At 45.1% G+C, this 20,681-nt stretch overlaps 1 protein-coding gene across 14 annotated transcripts in view; it reads left to right on the top strand.

Moving 5' to 3' along the window:
- The window catches only part of KDM2A (lysine demethylase 2A), a 185,707-nt gene that overhangs the window by 42,533 nt on the left and 122,493 nt on the right, over positions 1 to 20,681 (top strand). For all 14 annotated transcript variants that reach the window (XM_069752937.1, XM_069752929.1, XM_069752925.1 and 11 more), the window contains exons 9-12: positions 7,083 to 7,236; positions 8,625 to 8,740; positions 8,849 to 8,975; positions 9,909 to 10,402. In XM_069752937.1, coding sequence (XP_069609038.1) covers positions 7,083 to 7,236; positions 8,625 to 8,740; positions 8,849 to 8,975; positions 9,909 to 10,402 — 891 coding nt within the window. The remainder of the gene's footprint in view (positions 1 to 7,082; positions 7,237 to 8,624; positions 8,741 to 8,848; positions 8,976 to 9,908; positions 10,403 to 20,681) is intronic.

Here is a 20,681-nt window from a genome sequence, read left to right as displayed (position 1 = left end):
GCATGACCAGCATACTTGTTCTTAAAGGCACATTACCAGCTTTGCTGGTCTTTAAGGCACTTGTTCCAACATTCCTTTCATGACCAGTATTCCTGGTCTTAAAGGCACGTGACCAGCATGCCCTGGTCTTATAGACTCGTGACCAGTATCCCCTGGTCTTAAAGACACGTGTCCAGTATACCCTGGTCTTAAAGGCACATGACCAGTATGCCCTTGTCTTAAAGGCACGTGACCAGTATTTCCTGGTCTTAAAGGCACATGACCAGTATGCCCTGGTCTTAAAGGCATGTGACCAGTATCCCCTGGTCTCAAACGCTATAACCAGTATGCCCTGGTCTTAAAGGCACATGACTAGTACGTCCTGGTTTTTCAAGGCCATGACCAGTATGCCCTGGTCTTTAAGGCACGTGACCAGTATCCCCTGGTCTTAAACGCAATAACCAGTATGCCCTGGTCTTAAAGGCACATGACTAGTACGTCCTGGTTTTCAAGGCACATGACCAGTATGCCCTGGTCTTAAAGGCACGTGACCAGTATCCCCTGGTCTTAAACGCAATAACCAGTATGCCCTGGTCTTAAAGGCACATGTCTAGTACGTCCTGGTTTTCAAGGCACATGACCAGTATGCCCTGGTCTTAAAGGCTCATGTCCAGTATGCCCTGGCTTTTAAAGGCACACGACCAGTATGCCCTGGTCTTTAAGGCACGTGACCATTATGCCCTGGACTTAAAGGCTCAGGACCAGTACGCCCTGGTCTTAAACGCAAATGACCAGCATACCCTGGTTTTATAGGCACATGACCATTATCTCCTGGATTTCAGCATGCCCTGCTTTTAAAGGCACATGAACAGTATGTCATCTTACAAAAGGCACAAGACCAGTATTCCCTGGTCTTAAAGGCTCATGGCCAGTAACCCCTAGCCTTAAAGGCGCATGACCAGTATTTACTGGTCTTAAGGGCACATCATCTATCCTAAGCTGGTCACCCTAACTGAGCTCTGGAGCACTCACATGCTCCCTCTCCTACAATGGGAGCCGTCGGCTAGCAGGGGCCGCAAGTATTCTAGAAAAACGTACAGGTTCTAGAAAATCTCCATCAACATTTGACGGTGATGCACTGGAAGACCTCTAAGTAGGATACCATACCTGGTCGGAATTTTATGGGTGACGGGTCCCTGGCTCCGATTTCCCCCCACACCTTCAACAGACGAGCACACGGAGTGTCGCCTCCATGTATCTTCTTCTGCATCCAGGTCTATCGCCACAACCTGCCCTGTCCACTCGGAAACCTCAATTCTGGGGATGTGGCGTCCACATTTGTGGCGTCCCAACAGGGAGGTTTTTCCCCCCTTTGTATCAGATGCAAGAAAGTGGACGATTCCTCTCCACTTCCCTGTTAAGAAGATGGTGGATCGAGGTTTTTCCTTATTTTCTTCTCTGCACGACGATGGCAGAGACCTGCTGGTTACAGTCCCGCATTCTGTCACTTGGCAGACTCGCCGGGCAGAATTTCTTGCGGTATTCCTACCAGTATCCTGGCCGGTGTATCATCAATTAAGATTCCACAGACGGTCGGATAGCAAATCTAGTTCGTTCCGTCTTGTGGTTTCGGGTTCAGCGCTCTACCCTTCCTTAGCCGCCATATGGGTTGCTTGACCAAAGGGAGAGAATGAAAGTCTCCGGGTCCCAGACCTTATCTACTTCGTTCCACAGTATAGCTGGCCAATCAAATCTTCTGAGCGGGAGACTAGCAAGGGATCGTATCTCTTCTTCAGGCTCAACCAGCAGTGGAAGCATTGGCCAGGACAGTCTAGATCTAAGGGATCTTGGTTCCAAAATGGAGGGAATGAAAAGTATCTCCATTCCTGGACCCCAAACTTCTAACAACCTTTGACAGGGCCCTTTCTTTTTTCGGATGGAGTTCCTCCGCTCAGCCACTTCTTCAACAGAGAAACGTGGTTGTTTTCTGGCATCCATCGTCATTCGGGATTCTTACCCTCACATACCTATTTCTCCTCTCTACTATAATCTCTTCGCCTTTCCATTCGCGAACAGTATTTTCACGACCTGGCCCTTCTGCCTGGCTACCACACCAGAGTGGTCGCAAGGGTCATGGCGGTTGTCATGTTCTTCTTGCACCTTAGAAGCATGGTCGTCCAGCCCTATTTGGTCGACTTTGTAGCCGCTCTCCTAGGACTACGCTGAGTCGTCCATATCACTTGCAATTACCTCTCTATTGGGCTAGCAGCTAAACTTAGACAAGTTTTTTTTTTTTTTTTTCCCTCATTCTCAGCCAAGCAGATCCTCTTTGAGGATGATCCTGCCCAAGAAGGATGGTTATTCTCTCTCGGGTCTAGGTCGTGGCCCTTCTGCAGGGAGCTTGCGCACTCGATCTCTCATTCCCTCGGTTCTTTCAATTCGCTAGGAGGGTTCTGAGGGAAAGGACATCTACGGAAGCAGTTTCCTTCGCTGCGCTCGTTTTCTGCAAGTCAATCAGGCTCTCAAAGGGTAGTCTCTGAGCTCCTTTCTCTTCCAGAGCCTTCTCCTGGCCCAAGGGCTATTGGGAGATACCATTGCCAGTTTTCTTCTCCCGATCATCTCTCTGTAGATCCAAACGGTACGGCTATTCCTTCAGCAGGCCCTCTGCCTTCTGGCGGGTCTTCAGTTGGATAATGCCTCGGCTGTGCCCCAAGTTAGCCATCTAGCAAGTACCCTCAGTCAAGCGCCATGGCTAAGGTACCTCGCACTCTCTGATGGGCCGAGTTCTATCTTCGGTGATCTCAACAGTACATTCCCTGGAGTAGAACACTGGGCGGCAGACATATTCAGCCGTCCGGGCTTTTCCTCAAGTGAGTGGGAACTTCACTCGGAAATCTTCCATCGGACCTGCCTTCACTGGAGTACTCCAGAGGTAGTTCGGATGGCGTCCAAACTGAACGCCAATGTACTCCAGTTCATGGTTTGGCCTCGCGATCCAAGACCATTGCAGTGCATGATCTATTCTTCCATGGTACCAATTTCCATAACCCCTCTTCCACTACGTCTGAATCCTTTTCGGAAGCGGGTAGGGCCCCAGTGATCCCGGGAGACCCGCACTGACCATGTCAGGTTTTTTTCTCGCTTGCGGTACTAGTATTTTTCCGGCTTATTGTCTCAAGCTGGAAATATGGTCTTTCTTGCAGGCCCCAACCTGTAGTTCTTCCCTACCGCGTACCGTTAAATCTGTGGGACCTTAATGGTCCTGGGCATCTTACAGTGGACTCCTTTTCTGATCCGGATAGACTTTTCTATCAGGGAGGGTCTCTCCCCTTCCTTCTCTGCGTTCTTGTCCTCCTGATGAGTCTTCAGATCTCGACGCTCTGTTCTTTATCTTTTTTCCTTATTACCTTCAAGGCAAGGTTGCCCTCTAGCCATCCCCTTCCCTCGTTGCCAAGGGGTATTATATCTCCACTGTTGCAGGGGCATCGTCCTCTCATCTCCTTCGGCTCTAGTCCACAAAGCGGAATGGGTTCTCCATAATCTGGAAGAAGCGAGTGCTCCGAGTGGGTACGTATCGAGGACGACGTCCTTCCAAAGGTTGGACATTTTACTCGGGTTTTTCGATGGTAAGTAGGCTTCCTGACGGTCGCAGGAAGGGTTTAGCCGTTTTTCTTCGGGCACGTTAGCCTGGTGGATTCTTTTCTCCATCCAGGAGTCCTTTCGCGCTAGATGCCAGCCTATCTCCCTGTCTGAGGGCTCTAGGCACCAGACGTCGGCAAGCACGACCGCAGGCTTGCGAATTCCTCCAGGCCGCATGCATTCTTGAAGCACTATAATTCACTCACTTCCACAGATGTGAGTCTGGGCAGGTGGACTTTGCAGGCCGCGGTAGCGCACTTGTAAGTAGCGGCTACACGGCCTGAAGTGATGTTGTCCCCACCCAGGGACTGCTTTGGGACGTCCCATGGTCTGTGTCCCCCAATGAGGCGAAGGAGAAATAGGGATTTTTGTGTACTCACCGTAAAATCCTTTTCTCCGAGCCATTCATTGGGGGACACAGCTCCCACCCTGTTATTAGCTTACGCTTTGTTTTTATCTTTTGATATGTTATACTCTTATATATAATGTGACATGCTTTATGCTTATATGTCGTTATTGATCTCCTACTGCTTTTGCACCGAACTGGTTAGCTGGGAGCCAGCAGGAGGGTGTATACTGCAGGGGAGGAGCTAACTTTTTCTTTGTATTACTTAGTGTCAGCCTCCTGGTGGCAGCAGCATACACCCATGGTCTGTGTCCCCCAATGAATGGCTCGGAGAAAAGGATTTTACGGTGAGTACACAAAAATCCCTATTTTGCACGTGTAGTTCTCCAGAATCTCTGAATCTTTTCATGATATTATCTACTGTTGGGGACACTCGTTCTTTGTAATTTTACGTTGTCTAACTTTTTAGTGAAACTGTTCCACAATTTTTTGATGCAGTTGTTCACAGATTGGTGAACCTCTGAACATGTTTGCTTCTCAGACTACCTCTCAACCATGCTCTTTATATACAGTCATGTGACTCAGTTGAAATTGACCCTCTGAGTTGTTTTTCATTAATACCAATTACTTTTCCAGCTTTTTGTTTAGCTTTTCCCAACATTTTTAAGATTTGTGGCCGCCAAAAAAGTTACGGTAATTTTTTAAAAATAAAATGTAAAAAATGTAATTTCACCTTATGATCTGTGTCCTATGTTCTGTTGTGAATAAACTATGGTAATACAATTTCCAAATCATTACATTCTTCTTTTCTTTACATTTTACACAGTGCTCAGTTTTTCAGAGTTGATCTTGTATGTGTAGATATATTATTAATTACATACCTGGTATATCCCAGAGAGAATAGGACATGCATATGAGCAGTAAGGATATGAGCGTATGTCCATATGTCTTGTATAGCCTCTGACTAAGCTTTAGGTAGCAGATAGAACTGAGGTGTATGGGAACTGTCCATATGACATGTATTACCACTGACTAAGCTTTAGGTAGCAGAAAGAACTGAGGTGTATGGGAACTGTCCATATGACTTGTATAGCCTCTGACTAAGCTTTAGGTAGCAGAGAGAACTGAGGTGTATGGGAACTGTCCATATGTCTTGTATTACCACTGACTAAGCTTTAGGTAGCAGAGAGAACTGAGGTGTATGGGAACTGTCCATATGACTTGTATAGCCTCTGACTATACTTTAGGTAGCAGAGAGAACTGAGGTGTATGGGAACTGTCCATATGTCTTGTATAGCCACTGACAAAGCTATAGGTAGCAGATAGAACTGAGGTGTATGGGAACTGTCCATATGACTTGTATAGCCTCTGACTAAGCTTTAGGTAGCAGAGAGAACTGAGGTGTATGGGAACTGTCCATATGACTTGTATAGCTTCTGACTAAGCTTTAGGTAGCAGAGAGAACTGAGGTGTATGGCAACTGTCCATATGACTTGTATAGCCTCTGACTAAGCTTTAGGGAGCAGATAGAACTGAGGTGTATGGGAACTGTCCATATGACTTGTATAGCCACTGACAAAGCTATAGGTAGCAGATAGAACTGAGGTGTATGGGAACTGTCCATATGACTTGTATTACCACTGACTAAGCTATAGGTAGCAGAGAGAACTGAGGTGTATGGCAACTGTCCATATGACTTGTATAGCCTCTGGCTAAGCTTTAGGTAGCAGATAGAACTGAGGTGTATGGGAACTGTCCACATGTCTTGTATAGCCACTGACAAAGCTATAGGTAGCAGATAGAACTGAGGTGTATGGGAACTGTCCATATGACTTGTATTACCACTGACTAAGCTATAGGTAGCAGAGAGAACTGAGGTGTATGGGAACTGTCCATATGACTTGTATTACCACTGACTAAGCTTTAGGTAGCAGAGAGAACTGAGGTTTATGGGAACTGTCCATATGACTTGTATTACCACTGACTAAGCTATAGGTAGCAGATAGAACTGAGGTGTATGGGAACTGTCCATATGTCTTGTATAGCCACTGACAAAGCTATAGGTAGCAGATAGAACTGAGGTGTATGGGAACTGTCCATATGACTTGTATAGCCTCTGACTAAGCTTTAGGTAGCAGAGAGAACTGAGGTGTATGGGAACTGTCCATATGTCTTGTATAGCCACTGACAAAGCTATAGGTAGCAGAGAGAACTGAGGTGTATGGGAACTGTCCATATGTCTTGTATGGCCACTGACTAAGCTATAGGTAGCAGAGAGAACTGAGGTGTATGGGAACTGTCCATATGACTTGTATAGCCTCTGACTAAGCTATAGGTAGCAGATAGAACTGAGGTGTATGGGAACTGTCCATATGTCTTGTATAGCCTCTGACTAAGCTATAGGTAGCAGAGAGAACTGAGGTGTATGGGAACTGTCCATATGTCTTGTATAGCCACTGACAAAGCTATAGGTAGCAGAGAGAACTGAGGTGTATGGGAACTGTCCATATGTCTTGTATGGCCACTGACTAAGCTATAGGTAGCAGATAGAACTGAGGTGTATGGGAACTGTCCATATGACTTGTATAGCCACTGACAAAGCTATAGGTAGCAGAGAGAACGGAGGTGTATGGGAACTGTCCATATGTCTTGTATAGCCACTGACTAAGCTATAGGTAGCAGAGAGAACTGAGGTGTATGGGAACTGTCCATATGACTTGTATAGCCTCTGACTAAGCTATAGGTAGCAGATAGAACTGAGGTGTATGGGAACTGTCCATATGTCTTGTATAGCCTCTGACTAAGCTATAGGTAGCAGATAGAACTGAGGTGTATGGGAACTGTCCATATGTCTTGTATAGCCACTGACAAAGCTATAGGTAGCAGAGAGAACTGAGGTGTATGGGAACTGTCCATATGTCTTGTATAGCCACTGACTAGGCTTTAGGTAGCAGAGAGAACTGAGGTGTATGGGAACTGTCTATATGTCTTGTATAGCCACTGACAAAGCTGTAGGTAGCAGATAGAACTGAGGTGTATGGGAACTGTCCATATGGGAACTATATGTAAATTGATGATTACCAGTGTGTGAACACTTCCTGTTGCTTGTTTCCTGTAGGTTTTCTGGCTGATACCACCTACAGATCAGAATTTGGAAATGTATGAGAATTGGCTGCTTTCTGGGAAACAAGGAGACATTTTCTTAGGGGACCGAGTGGCAGACTGCCAGCGAGTTGAACTAAAGCAAGGCTACACGTTTGTTATCCCTTCAGGTACTATCAGTAGATAGATGGTGCACCATGTTCTTTCTCATACTTGTGTACAATATCTAATACAATGCATTTATCCATGTATAATTAGGTAATTGATTAGATGTTACTTACCCATTTCTCTCAACCTGACGTATATACACCGTATATATTAGGGTACAGGTGTATGGAGCGGCTCAGGAGTAGATCTCTCTCCATTCTAGGCAGGTGCTAGCTGTGTTATACAGAAGGTACCTGCCTCTAACAGCTATGATTGGAGCAAGTTCTGATCGCTGCTGCTTACCCATTTGAGGCCTATGTCAATCACTGACAGTTAAATGGTTCAGATGGCTCCTGGATGCTGATGACATGCCATGACGTTGTGGGGCTTACTCAAGGCCTGCTCACTACCATCTCGGTATTTGCATGTGACTTCATAGGAAACTAGTAATTTCCCTATTTATTGTAGTGCTGCATTGTATAATGCATTTGGTGAAAGGTTTAAAGTGGTTATCTCATGAACCAAGTTCATTTTAACCAATGGATCTTAAAATAATAACTTCCACAATTTGTGTAAAAAAAAAATATATATATATATATATATATATATATATATATATATATATATATATATATATATATATATATATATATATATATGTATATATATATGTATATATATATTATATGTTCCTGTGCCGAGATAATCTTATAAATGTGCCCCTGCACTGTACTGTGTAATGGCTGTGTCTGACCGTGCAGGGACATGGTCTGATCATGCCACAGCTCCTGGGCGGGGGAGGGGGAAGCAAAAGAGTATACAGACAGGACAGCAGGGAACAAATCTATTCTTTCTTTGAGATAAAATATTGTTTAAAAACAGGCAGTGAAATGTTTTGTCTCACAGAAAGAATCAGCTGCAATCCCATGCTGTAATATCTGTATACTCTTTTGCTTCCCCCTCCCCCACCCAGGAGCTGTGGTATGATCAGACCATCTCTCTGCATGGTCACACACAGCCATTACATGGCCTTGTGTTTTAATAGTCATTTTCGATAGCCTCATGATCTAGACCTGCAATGAAGCAGAGGTTTGAGGACTAGCAGAGGTGTTGCTGAGAGTATTGATAACCTTTGGGTCATACGTGGCAAAGCCTTGTCAATATTATTATAAGGTATATATATTTCACTTTTTGATCTGTCCTTGTCCGCATGGTCATATTTGTAGAGTCTTTAAAATGAAATAATTTTAGATGACACCTACATATCCAGAAGAATGTGATCATACCGTAGAAACCAGTGTTAGCCTAGTGCACTCACCTGTCTGTGCTTCTGCTGACCTTACTGATGGTCGCTGTTCTTTCTCCTTTGTTATAAGCCCACTGTATATAAGCATATGTTGTGTTTTTATAGGTTGGATCCATGCCGTGTATACTCCTCAGGATACTCTAGTTTTTGGCGGCAATTTCCTACACAGTTTCAATATCCCAATGCAACTGCGCATCTATAGCATTGAAGACAGAACACGGGTGAGTCTAAGAAAAATGTGCAACTTATCCCGCCAATGGGACCAATTTGTTAAAAACTAACATCATCTCTTGTGTTTTTTTATTTATTATTTCTACATATCTCTTCAGGTTCCCACAAAGTTTCGATACCCTTTTTATTATGAGATGTGCTGGTACGTTTTGGAGCGATATATTTACTGCATGACAAGGAGATCTCATCTCACCAAGGACTTCCAGAGGGAGTCACTGAGTATAGGTGAGACCCTTATTGCTGAAAGACTACATAGATGGTCCCTTTTTCTCGCCTGTCCACTCTTTCTTTTGCTGCCCACTCTTTTTCTTAAAAATCAATGAACCACTTACACTTCTGCTTCTTGCTGGATAGACTTCTATTTTAGACTCCAAGTGCATTGCAAACTCTAGTGACCTTTTTCCAAAAACTATTGTGGGAAGACACCATTAAAGCTGTGTGCACACGTTGTGGTTTTTTCGCGGTTTTTACCGATAAAAACGCTATAAAACCGCAAAAAAACGCATACAATAAGCATCCCATCATTTAGAATGAATTCCGCATGTTTTGTGCACATGATTTTCGCGGAAAAAAACGCATGGCGGCAAAAAACGCAGCATGTTCATTAATTTTCCGTTTTTTTTGCGGATTTCCCACTCCAAAATGCATTGGGAAGTGTCCGGAAAAAACAGCATCAAAACCGCGGCAAAATCGTGGCAAAAACGCATGCGGTTTTCTTGCGGATTTCTTGCAGAAAATGTCCGGAATTCTCTGGAATTTTCTGCAAGAAATCCTGAACGTGTGCACATAGCCTAAAAGGGTTTTCCATGCAATTGACTTTTATTGGCTGTACACACGGTAAGTGATAAATATCCAATTGCTGGGGGACCCAACACTGGGGCCCAGTGCTCACTAGAATGGCATGCAAAGCTCACCTGAATGTGTGGGGCTATTAGACCTAGTCTAGGTCACAGACTTGACCTTGTACAGGACTGGGTAAATGCCAGGGGCCAGGTAATTCATGTAAAAAACTGCAGTCACACTTATTCAGTTGTGTTTTATTGATGCATAAGAAAGTTTTTGTTTGACCCTAGAAGGCTCCAGCATTTTGCCTGCGTTGGCACCAATCTTTATTAACCTCATTTTAGTTAATTTTGTTTTATTTCTTTCTATCCTCAGATTTGGAGCTAAATGGTCGGAGAAGACCAGAAACACCGTCATCATCTTCTTCTTCGTCTTCATCATCATCATCATCAACATCTTCTTCAAATTCCTCTTCCTCGCCCTCCTCATCCTCATCATCCGAGTATGATGACTCTTCAGATCAAGACTGGGAGGAGGAAGAAGGTTTGAGTAAAAAAGAGCGAGAAAGAAGAAGGGTGGAGAGAGAGATACAAAGGCGGAGAGAACGGGAACGACGACAGAGGGAAAGATCACGGCAGCGGCATGAGGAGAGGCTTCTTATGTCCAGAATACCTGCAGCACACAGGCCTCTTACACCGCCGCCATCTCTGCCTACACCACCCTCACCTCCAAGTATGCCCCATTGCTTGACATGGTTTGAGATTGAAGGTTTACATTGCCTTGTTAAGAAGCTTGAATCTCTTCCTCCACACAAGAAGTGCCTTCCTGATGGCATTCATGACCCAGATGCACTAATCGCAGACATCAAGGTGAGTGTGTTCTAAAATGTTTTTTTTGGGGGGTGTTTAAAGACTTTTTTTTCCCAATGAAACCCAGACTTTTAATACACTATGTATTTTAGCATATAACAGTGTTGTGGGATTTTTTTTAACATTGACATATGTTCAGTACCCAGCAACGTTCCCAAAACTCTTTGCTGTGGATTACAAAGCTCATTTTCGTGCACAGCTGAGTGCTGAACTTTTGCATATTTTACAGCGTGTTTTTGGCTAATGTTGTAAGAAAGCTTTTTAATAAAAGAGAAGCTGTGGGGCAGGTCTAGATTGATCTTTAATGTTTTCTTTCCAATCGTTAAAGGGCTTGTCCTCATACAACCACTTCTCAACTGTTATATTCCCAATTATAAAGTAACAGTCTGTACTCTCCTCCAATGCCGACACCATTCCTATGACATTGGCACCGTGGATCACTTGATGTTATGTCACGTAAGCCCTGTAGTCAATCTGTTCCATTGTTGCGCTGCTTCACTCTCACTTCCATAAGATGTAACTGACATTTGGAGGAGGTCAGAATGCAGCAGTTTTAACTTTTACTTGGTGTCTGTTTTGACCAAAGGAAGTGGGCTTAAAGCTGTCCACTAAAGGGCAGTGGTTGGCTCCGTGATTATTGTAGAAACGGTAATATAGCAAGTGAGAGCTTATGCACTCCCTCTGTGACTGTCTTATTTCGGTGTCCCACTGAGAAATATGGTAACTTCATATGCTGACCCCCAATAATCCTAATTGCTAGCTAAGCTTCAGTGGAGTTGTGTTGCAGTGTCCCTGAACAGTGGGTGATCAGGAGTGCAGTGGCATTGCCCTTACCAATTATACTGTTAATGCATAAAAAACATGGCAATAGTTCTGAGTATGTTCTTGGCAGCCAGTACAATACATATAAACTACTGTGATCTTGTGGGCACAATAGTGAGCACTCTTGTATTCTGTGTGTGAGTGCCACAGACAGTCGTGTCTGCCAGCGGCTTGCCTCCGAGAGAGCAATGCAATTGGCAGTCCGAAATCATGCTGGTGCCCCATACAAATTAGACTGTCAAGCACAATGATTGTAGCATGTGAGCGGATATCTGAAAGACCATTCCATTATAAGGTTTCATGCAGAATTCCTTTTAGTTTTCACATATGTAAAAACTGGTTCTAGTGTCATCAGTGTTTTAGATCCGAGTGTCATCCTTGTTTGGTCAAGTGTTTTAACACCTTAACAACTGCCGATACGCATTAAAATGGCGGCCATTAAGGGGCATTATTCCCTCACTGCCGTTTTTAACTATCAGGAATAAGGGTATAGTACCTTCCAGCGTCGGAAATTCTCAGTCACTTCTGCTACCAGGTGTAGCTGAGACCCTGGAGAAAAAAAATCAGGGCCTTTTTTTCCAGTCTCCGATCATGTGATTGCCATTATTCAATGAATAACGACGATCACGTAAAAAAAAAGTGTGCCTGCTATTCAAAACATCTCTCTCTTCTGATATACAGGTCAGATGAGAGAGAAATGAAGTCACCAAGTCATCCACCGGTACCTCCACCATCCCGTGTCCCTCCAGCTCTGTCACTGGCCCTCCACCAACACTTCATGGGGAAAATAAAAATGGTGGGCACATGTGCAGTGCGCTCGCTGAGATCTTCTGGCCGGCAACAGCAGGGATTTTTCTTACTGGTTCATATTGATCATAGACCCCATTACAGTGATCAAAAGCCAATAAAATTAGTATGTCACCCCCTTGCGTCTTCCCATTAGTCAGATTTTTTTGATTTTTTCATTCTTTATTGTTAAGGCTAGGGTTGGGCTAGTGTTATGTGATATGACTGTGTTGAGTGCAAGTGCTCGCTACTTGAGTTTGCATCGGGGTCGTACACCTGCAGTACTTGGTGCATACCCGAGCATCCTGATGCAAACTCGAGTATCGAGCACTTGCACTCAACACTAATAACGACATATTCAATATAACTACCTAATATTATCAATTTCTGTGTAGTACCTTTGGGTTACAAAACCTTACTGTACCCCTGGATACATTTTTTGAGGGATGTAGTTTCCAAAATAGGGTCGTGTGCATGGGATTTCCACTGTTTAGTCACATCAGGGGCTATCGAAACACGACATGGCGTCCACTTTTGGTTCCAGTCATTTTTGCGTTCAAAAAGTCAAATAGTGCTGCTTCCCTTCTGAGCCCTGCTGTGTACACAAACAGTAGTTTTCCCCCACATATGGGGTTTTGGCATACTCGGGAGAAATTGCACAAAAAATTGGGGTCCATTTCTCCTGTTACCCTTGGGAAAGTAAAAAATTTGGGGCTAAAACAAAATTTTTGTCAAAAAAGTAAAATGTTCATTTTTTCCTTTCACATTCCATTAATTCCTGTGGAGAACCTGTAGGGTTAATAAACCTTCTTGACTGTTGTTTTGAGGTCTCTGAGAGGTGCAGTTTTTGAAATGTTGTCACTTTTGGGTATTTTCCGTCATATAGACCCTAAAAAAAATAGTTTTGTGAATTTTGTTGGAAAATTGAGAAATGTTGGTCGACTTTTAACAACAAAAAATGTTTTAAAAATTGTGCAGATGTAAAATAGACGTGAGAAATCTTATTTAGTTATTTTGTGTGGTATAACAATTTTGATTTATTGCATAAAAATTCAGTTGGAAAATCACAAAATTTTATAAAAATTTTTATATTTTCATAAATATATGCAAGTCATACTGAAGACATTTTACCCTTATTATGAAGTACAATATGTAACACTAGTTAGATTTAAAAAATGTGGCCTGGTCATTAAGAAGGTCAAAATTTGCTCCGTCACGAAGGGGTAAAGTTTTACCATCCGTGTTTTATCACTGATCTTCTAGTATGGAAAATGAAAAGTATTTAACCCCTTTCTGCCATCGGACGGAATAGTACGTCCGATGGCAGAACCCCTGGTGAACCCAGATCAAAGCCGCCACATGTCAGCTGTTTTGAACAGCTGACATATGCCCACAATAGGCGCTGGTGGAATCGTGATCCGCCCGCGCCTACTAACTAGTTAAATGTCGCTGTTAAACTCGTGACAGCGGCATTTAACCCCTTTCTGACCTCGGACAGGATAGTACGTCCGAGGTCAGAAGCCCCGCTTTGATGCGGGCTCCGGCGGTGAGCCCGCATCAAAGCCGGGACATGTCAGCTGTTTTGAACAGCTGACATGTGCCCGTAATAGGCGCGGGCATAATCGTGATGTGCCCGCGCCTATTAACTAGTTAAATGCCGCTGTTAAACGCAGACAGCGGCATTTAACTACCGCTTCCGGCCGAGCGGCCGGAAATGATCGCATCGCCGACCCCCGTCACATGATCGGAGGTCGACGATGCTTCTGAATAGTAACCATAGAGGTCCTTGAGACCTCTATGGTTACTGATCGCCGGTAGCTGTGAGCGCCACCCTGTGGTCGGCGCTCACAGCACACCTGATTTTCTGCTACATAGCAGCGAACATAAGATCGCTGCTATGTAGCAGAGGCCATCGCGTTGTGCCTGCTTCTAGCCTCCCATGGAGGCTATTAAAGCATGGCAAAAGTAAAAAAAAAAAAAAAAAAAAACTAAAAAGAAAATGTGAAAAAAAAAAAAAGTTTAAATCACCCCCCTTTCGCCCCATTCAAAATAAATCAATAAAAAAATCGAACCTACACATATTTGGTATCGCCGCGTTCAGAATCGCCCGATCTATCAATAAAAATAAAGCATTAACCTGATGGCTAAACAGTGTAGCAAGAAAAAAAATTCAAAACGCCAGAATTACGTTTTTTTGGTTGCCGCGACATTGAATTAAAATGCAATAACGGGCGATCAAAAGAACGTATCTGCACCAAAATGCTATCATTAAAAACGTCATCTTGGCACGCAAAAAATAAGCCCTCAACCGACCCCCAGATCACGAAAATTGGAGACGCTACGAGTATCGGAAAATGGCACAAATTTTTTTTTTTCTTTTAGCAAAGTTTGGAATTTTTTTTCACCACTTAGATAAAAAATAACCTAGACATGTTTGATGTCTATGAACTCGTAATGACCTGGAGAATCATAATCATAATGGCAGGTCAGTTTTAGCATTTAGTGAACCTAGCAAAAAAGCCAAGCAAAAACAAGTGTGGGATTGCACTTTTTTTTTGCAATTTCACCGCACTTGGAATTTTTTCCCCGTTTTCTAGTACACGACATGGTAAAACCAATGATGTTGTTCAAAAGTACAACTCGTCCCGCAAAAAATAAGCCCTCACATGGCCAAATTGACGGAAAAATAAAAAAGTTATGGCTCTGGGAAGGAGGGGAGCGAAAAACGAACACGGAAAAACGGAAAATCCCAAGGTCATGAAGGGGTTAACAAGGGAATCCAGCCGGAAATGCGTGCATTGGTGACCCCCTTGAGACCTCTATGGTTGTCGATGCCAGATTGCTATGAGCGCCACCCTGTGGTCAGCGCTCAATGCAATGCTGTAATTCTACTTCATAGAGGTGATCTGAGCATCGCCTCTATGTAGCAGAGGCGATCGAGTTATGGCAGCTTCTAGCTTCAAATGGAGACTATTGAGGCATGCCAAAATTCAAAAACTTTTTTTTTTTTTTTAAAGTATAACAAAATATATAAAAGATTAAATCACCCACCTTTCACCCCATTCAAAATAGAACAATAAAAATCAAACCTACACATATTTGGTATCTCCGCTTTCAGAATCGCCCGATCTATCAATAAGAAAAAGGATTAACCTGATCGCTAAAAAGTGTAGCGAGAAAGTCAAAACGCCAGAATTACGTTATTTTGGAGCTCACAACATTGCATTAAAATGTAATAACGGGCGATCAAAAGAACGTATCTGCACCATAATGGTGTCATTAAAAACGTCAGCTCTGCACCCAACCCCAGATCACGAAAAATGGAGACACTATGGGTAACAGAAAATTGGGCAATTTCTTTTTTTTTTTTTTTAAAGCAAAGTTTGGAATTTTTTTTCACCGCTTAGATAAAAAAGAACCTTCGACATGATTGGTGTCTATGAACTCGTAATGACCTGGAGAATCATAATGGCAGGTTAGTTTTAGCATTGAGTGAACCTAGCAAAAAATCCAAACAAAAAACAAGTGTGGGATTGCACTTTTTTTTTTGCAATTTCATCGCACTTGGAATTTTTTTTCCCATTTTCTAGTACACGACATGGTAAAACCAGTGGTGTCTTTCAAGAGTACAACTCGTCCCGCAAAAAATAAGCCCTCAGATGACCATATTGACGGAAAAATAAAAAAGTTATGGCTCTGGGACGGAAGGACCAGACCGGGGTGATTGACAGCAGAAAGCGACGAGATTACTTCAGTATTTTCTCTGCAAAGGTGGGGAATCGGGATAATAAAGGCACTCTTGTAAAGCAGAGCTCAGGCCCTATTGAACAATATTTTTATCTCATATCGCAAAAACAGGGTGACAGGTTTCCTTTAAAGGGTTATTAAGTAGGAGACTTGTCACACAGCATTTTTCTCCTTCGCCTCATTGTGGACCACAGCCCGTGGGTGTATGCTGCTGTCACTAGGAGGCTGACACTAAGTGATACAAAGAAAGTTCTCTCCTCCCCTGCAGTATGCACCTTCCTGCCGTCTCTCAGCTCCTCCCCTGCAGTATGCACCTTCCTGCCGTCTCAGCTCCTCCCCTGCAGCATGCACCTTCCTGCCGTCTCAGCTCCTCCCCTGCAGCATGCACCTTCCTGCCGTCTCTCAGCTCCTCCCCTGCAGTATGCACCTTCCTGCCGTCTCTCAGCTCCTCCCCTGCAGCATGCACCTTCCTGCCGTCTCTCAGCTCCTCCCCTGCAGCATGCACCTTCCTGCCGTCTCTCAGCTCCTCCCCTGCAGTATGCACCCTCCTGCCGTCTCTCAGCTCCTCCCCTGCAGTATGCACCCTCCTGCTGTCTCTCAGCTCCTCCCCTGCAGTATGCACCCTCCTGCCGTCTCTCAGCTCCTCCCCTGCAGCATGCACCTTCCTGCCGTCTCTCAGCTCCTCCCCTGCAGCATGCACCTTCCTGCCGTCTCTCAGCTCCTCCCCTGCAGCATGCACCCTCCTGCCGTCTCTCAGCTCCTCCCCTGCAGCATGCACCTTCCTGCCGTCTCTCAGCTCCTCCCCTGCAGCATGCACCCTCCTGCCGTCTCTCAGCTCCTCCCCTGCAGTATGCACCCTCCTGCCGTCTCTCAGCTCCTCCCCTGCAGTATGCACCCTCCTGCCGTCTCTCAGCTCCTCCCCTGCAGTATGCACCCTCCTGCCGTCTCTCAGCTCCTCCCCTGCAGTATGCACCCTCCTGCCGTCTCTCAGCTCCTCCCCTGCAGTATGCACCCTCCTGCCGTCTCTCAGCTCCTCCCCTGCAGTATGCACCCTCCTGCCGTCTCTCAGCTCCTCCCCTGCAGTATGCACCCTCCTGCTGGCTCTCAGCTCCTCCCCTGCAGTATACACCCTCCTGCTGGCTCTCAGCTCCTCCCCTGCAGTATACACCCTTCTGCTGGCTCTCGGCTCCTCCCCTGCAGTATACACCCTTCTGCTGGCTCTCAGCTCCTCCCCTGCAGTATACACCCTCCTGCCGGCTCTCAGCTCCTCCCCTGCAGTATACACCCTCCTGCCGTCTCTCAGCTCCTCCCCTGCAGTATGCACCCTCCTGCTGGCTCTCAGCTCCTCCCCTGCAGTATACACCCTCCTGCCGTCTCTCAGCTCCTCCCCTGCAGTATACACCCTCCTGCTGGCTCTCAGCTCCTCCCCTGCAGTATACACCCTCCTGCTGGCTCTCGGCTCCTCCCCTGCAGTATACACCCTCCTGCTGGCTCTCGGCTCCTCCCCTGCAGTATACACCCTCCTGCTGGCTCTCGGCTCCTCCCCTGCAGTATACCCCCTCCTGCTGGCTCTCAGCTCCTCCCCTGCAGTATACACCCTCCTGCTGGCTCTCAGCTAACCAGTTCTTGCTTAGTGTCTGTAGGAGGCACACAGGTCTGTTTTAGACCCCAACGTTTTTATTTTATTGTTTACTTTTCTGTAAATTTTTATTTTTTAATTAACGGAGTGAAGGGGGCGACGGTTCCTTTCAAGGTTCCGATCTCCCCCGAACCATCAACAGGCGAGCACGGCGAGTATACCTCCCCGTACCCTCTCCTGCGACGTGGGAAGCCATGCCTGAGCTCACTTCAGGGGCGACGGTTCCTTCATGGTCCCGATCTCCCCACACCAGCAGCAGGCGACCACATGGAGTGTCGCCTCCATGTATCCTCTCCTGGAGCCAGGCCTAATGCCGGACAACTGGCCCTGTCCACCCGGACTGAACTCCGTGGCTGTACAGAGGCCCCTCTCTATGGCGTCCGAGCAGCCCCCACTGTCCACCACTGTGAAAGCGGATGGCACAAGGAGGCGGACGGTTCCTCTCCACCTCCCTAACAAACGGATGATGGATTGCGGTTTATCCCTGCACCGTCCACGCTGCACAGAACAGCGCTGAAACCCACATCCGCGGCGGCTCCATGCCGGGACGCGCATCAATGGTGAGTGGATCCATCTTCAGAGGGATATGCACATGCTGACAGGCAGCCTCAGCCACTTCCCTGTGGCCCACCTCTCTGAGGTAACGCTCCGGCCGGCTGCAAAAATTTAGCCCCCGGCTTCGGCCGATACGTAGGTCGCATCCTGGAAGTCTCGCCTGGAACGCTCCGCTGGTGTCGCCCGCTGGCTACAGAAATTTAGGCCCCAGCTTGGGCCTATTCAACATCGTGTCCGTGGCTCCGCCCCCCGATTTGGCGCTTCTCGCTCTCTGTGAGATTTTATCAACCAGTATTCCCTGGTCTTAAAGGCACACAACCAGTTCCCTGGTCTTAAAGGCACACGACCAGTATTCTCTGTTCTTAAAGGCACATGTCCAGTATTCCCTGGTCTTAAAGGCATATGACCAGTATTCTCTGGTCTTAATGGCGCGTTTTCCGTATTCTCTGTTCTTAAAGGCACAAGACCCCGCCGGCTACAGAAATTTAGGCCCCAGCTTGGGCCTAGTCAACATCGTGTCCGTGGCTCCGCCCCCCGATTTGGCGCTTCTCGCTCTCTGTGAGATTTTATCAACTTTGCAACTCCCGGTGGCCATCTTTGTCCACCCAGCCAGCTCACACTGGGGTGACTTTTTTTGCATTAAAGGGGCACATCGACTCTAGTACCCGGGTAAGGAAGTACCTGACCAGTCCCTTAAAGGCACATGACCAGTACTCTCTGGTCTTTAACCCCTTTACCCCCAAGGGTGGTTTGCACGTTAATGACCGGGCCAATTTTTACAATTCTGACCACTGTCCCTTTATGAGGTTATAACTCTGGAACGCTTCAATGGATCCTGGTGATTCTGACATTGTTTTCTCGTGACATATTGTACTTCATGACAATGGTAAAAATTATTTGATAGTACCTGCGTTTATTTGTGAAAAAAACGGAAATTTGGCGAAAATTATGAAAATTTCGCAATTTTCCAACTTTGAATTTTTATGCAATTAAATCACAGAGATATGTCACACAAAATACTTAATAAGTAACATTTCCCACATGTCTACTTTACATCAGCACAATTTTGGAACCAAAATTTTTTTTTGTTAGGGAGTTATAAGGGTTAAAAGTTGACCAGCAATTTCTCATTTCTACAACACCATTTTATTTTAGGGACCACATCTCATTTGAAGTCATTTTGAGGGGTCTATATGATAGAAAATACCCAAGTGTGACACCATTCTAAAAACTACACCCCTCAAGGTGCTCAAAACCATATTCAAGAAGTTTATTAACCCTTCTGGTGCTTCACAGGAATTTTTTGAATGTTTAAATAAAAATGAACATTTAACTTTTTTTCACAAAAAATGTAATTCAGCTCCAATTTGTTTTATTTTACCAAGGGTAACAGGAGAAAATGGACCCCAAACATTGTTGTACAATTTGTCCTGAGTATGCCAATACCCCACATGTGGGGGTAAACCACTGTTTGGGCGCATGGCACAGCTCGGAAGCGAAGGAGTGCCATTTGACTTTTCAATGCAAAATTGACTGGAATTGAGATGGGACGCCATGTTTCGTTTGGAGAGCCCCTGATGTGGCTAAACATTGAAACCCCCCACAAGTGACACCATTTTGGAAAGTAGACCCCCTAAGGAACTTATCTAGAGGTGTGGTGAGCACTTTGACCCAACAAGTGCTTCACAGAAGTTTATAATGTAGAACCGTAAAAATAAAAAATCATAATTTTTCACAAAAATTATCTTTTCGCCCCCAATTTTTTATTTTCCCAAGGGTAAGAGAAGAAATTGGACCCCAAAAGTTGTTGTACAATTTGTCCTGAGTACGCGGATACCCCATATGTGGGGGTAAACCACTGTTTGGGTGGATGGGAGAGCTCGGAAGGGAAGGAGCGCCGTTTGACTTTTCAAAGCAAAATTGACAGGAATTGAGATGGGACGCCATGTTGCGTTTGAAGAGCCACTGATGTGCCTAAACATTGAAACCCCCCACAAATGACACCATTTTGGAAAGTAGACCCCCTAAGGAACTTATCTAGAGGTGTGGTGAGCACTTTGACCCAACAAGTGCTTCACAGAAGTTTATAATGTAGAACCGTAAAAATAAAAAATCATAATTTTTCACAAAAATTATCTTTTCGCCCCCAATTTTTTATTTTCCCAAGGGTAAGAGAAGAAATTGGACCCCAAAAGTTGTTGTACAATTTGTCCTGAGTACGCGGATACCCCATATGTGGGGGTAAACCACTGTTTGGGTGGATGGGAGAGCTCGGAAGGGAAGGAGCGCCGTTTGACTTTTCAAAGCAAAATTGACAGGAATTGAGATGGGACGCCATGTTGCGTTTGAAGAGCCACTGATGTGCCTAAACATTGAAACCCCCCACAAATGACACCATTTTGGAAAGTAGACCCCCTAAGGAACTTATCTAGAGGTGTGGTGAGCACTTTGACCCACCAAGTGCTTCACAGAAGTTTATAATGCAGAGCCGTAAAAATAAAACAAAATTTTTTTCCCACAAAAATTATTTTTTTAGCCCCCAGTTTTGTATTTTCCTGAGGGTAACAGGAGAAATTGGACCCCAAAATTTGTTGCCCAATTTGTCCTGAGTGCGATGATACACCATATGTGGGGGGAACCACTGTTTGGGCACATGGGAGGGCTCAGAAGGGAAGGAGTGCCATTTGAATGCAGACTTAGATGGAATGGTCTGCAGGTGTCACATTGCGT

The sequence above is a fragment of the Ranitomeya imitator genome, chromosome 2 (genome assembly GCF_032444005.1).
Source record: "Ranitomeya imitator isolate aRanImi1 chromosome 2, aRanImi1.pri, whole genome shotgun sequence".
Classification (NCBI taxonomy): Eukaryota; Metazoa; Chordata; class Amphibia; order Anura; family Dendrobatidae; genus Ranitomeya; species Ranitomeya imitator.
Note: the sequence above shows the minus strand (reverse complement) of the source record. Positions and strands in the feature narration are given on the sequence as shown.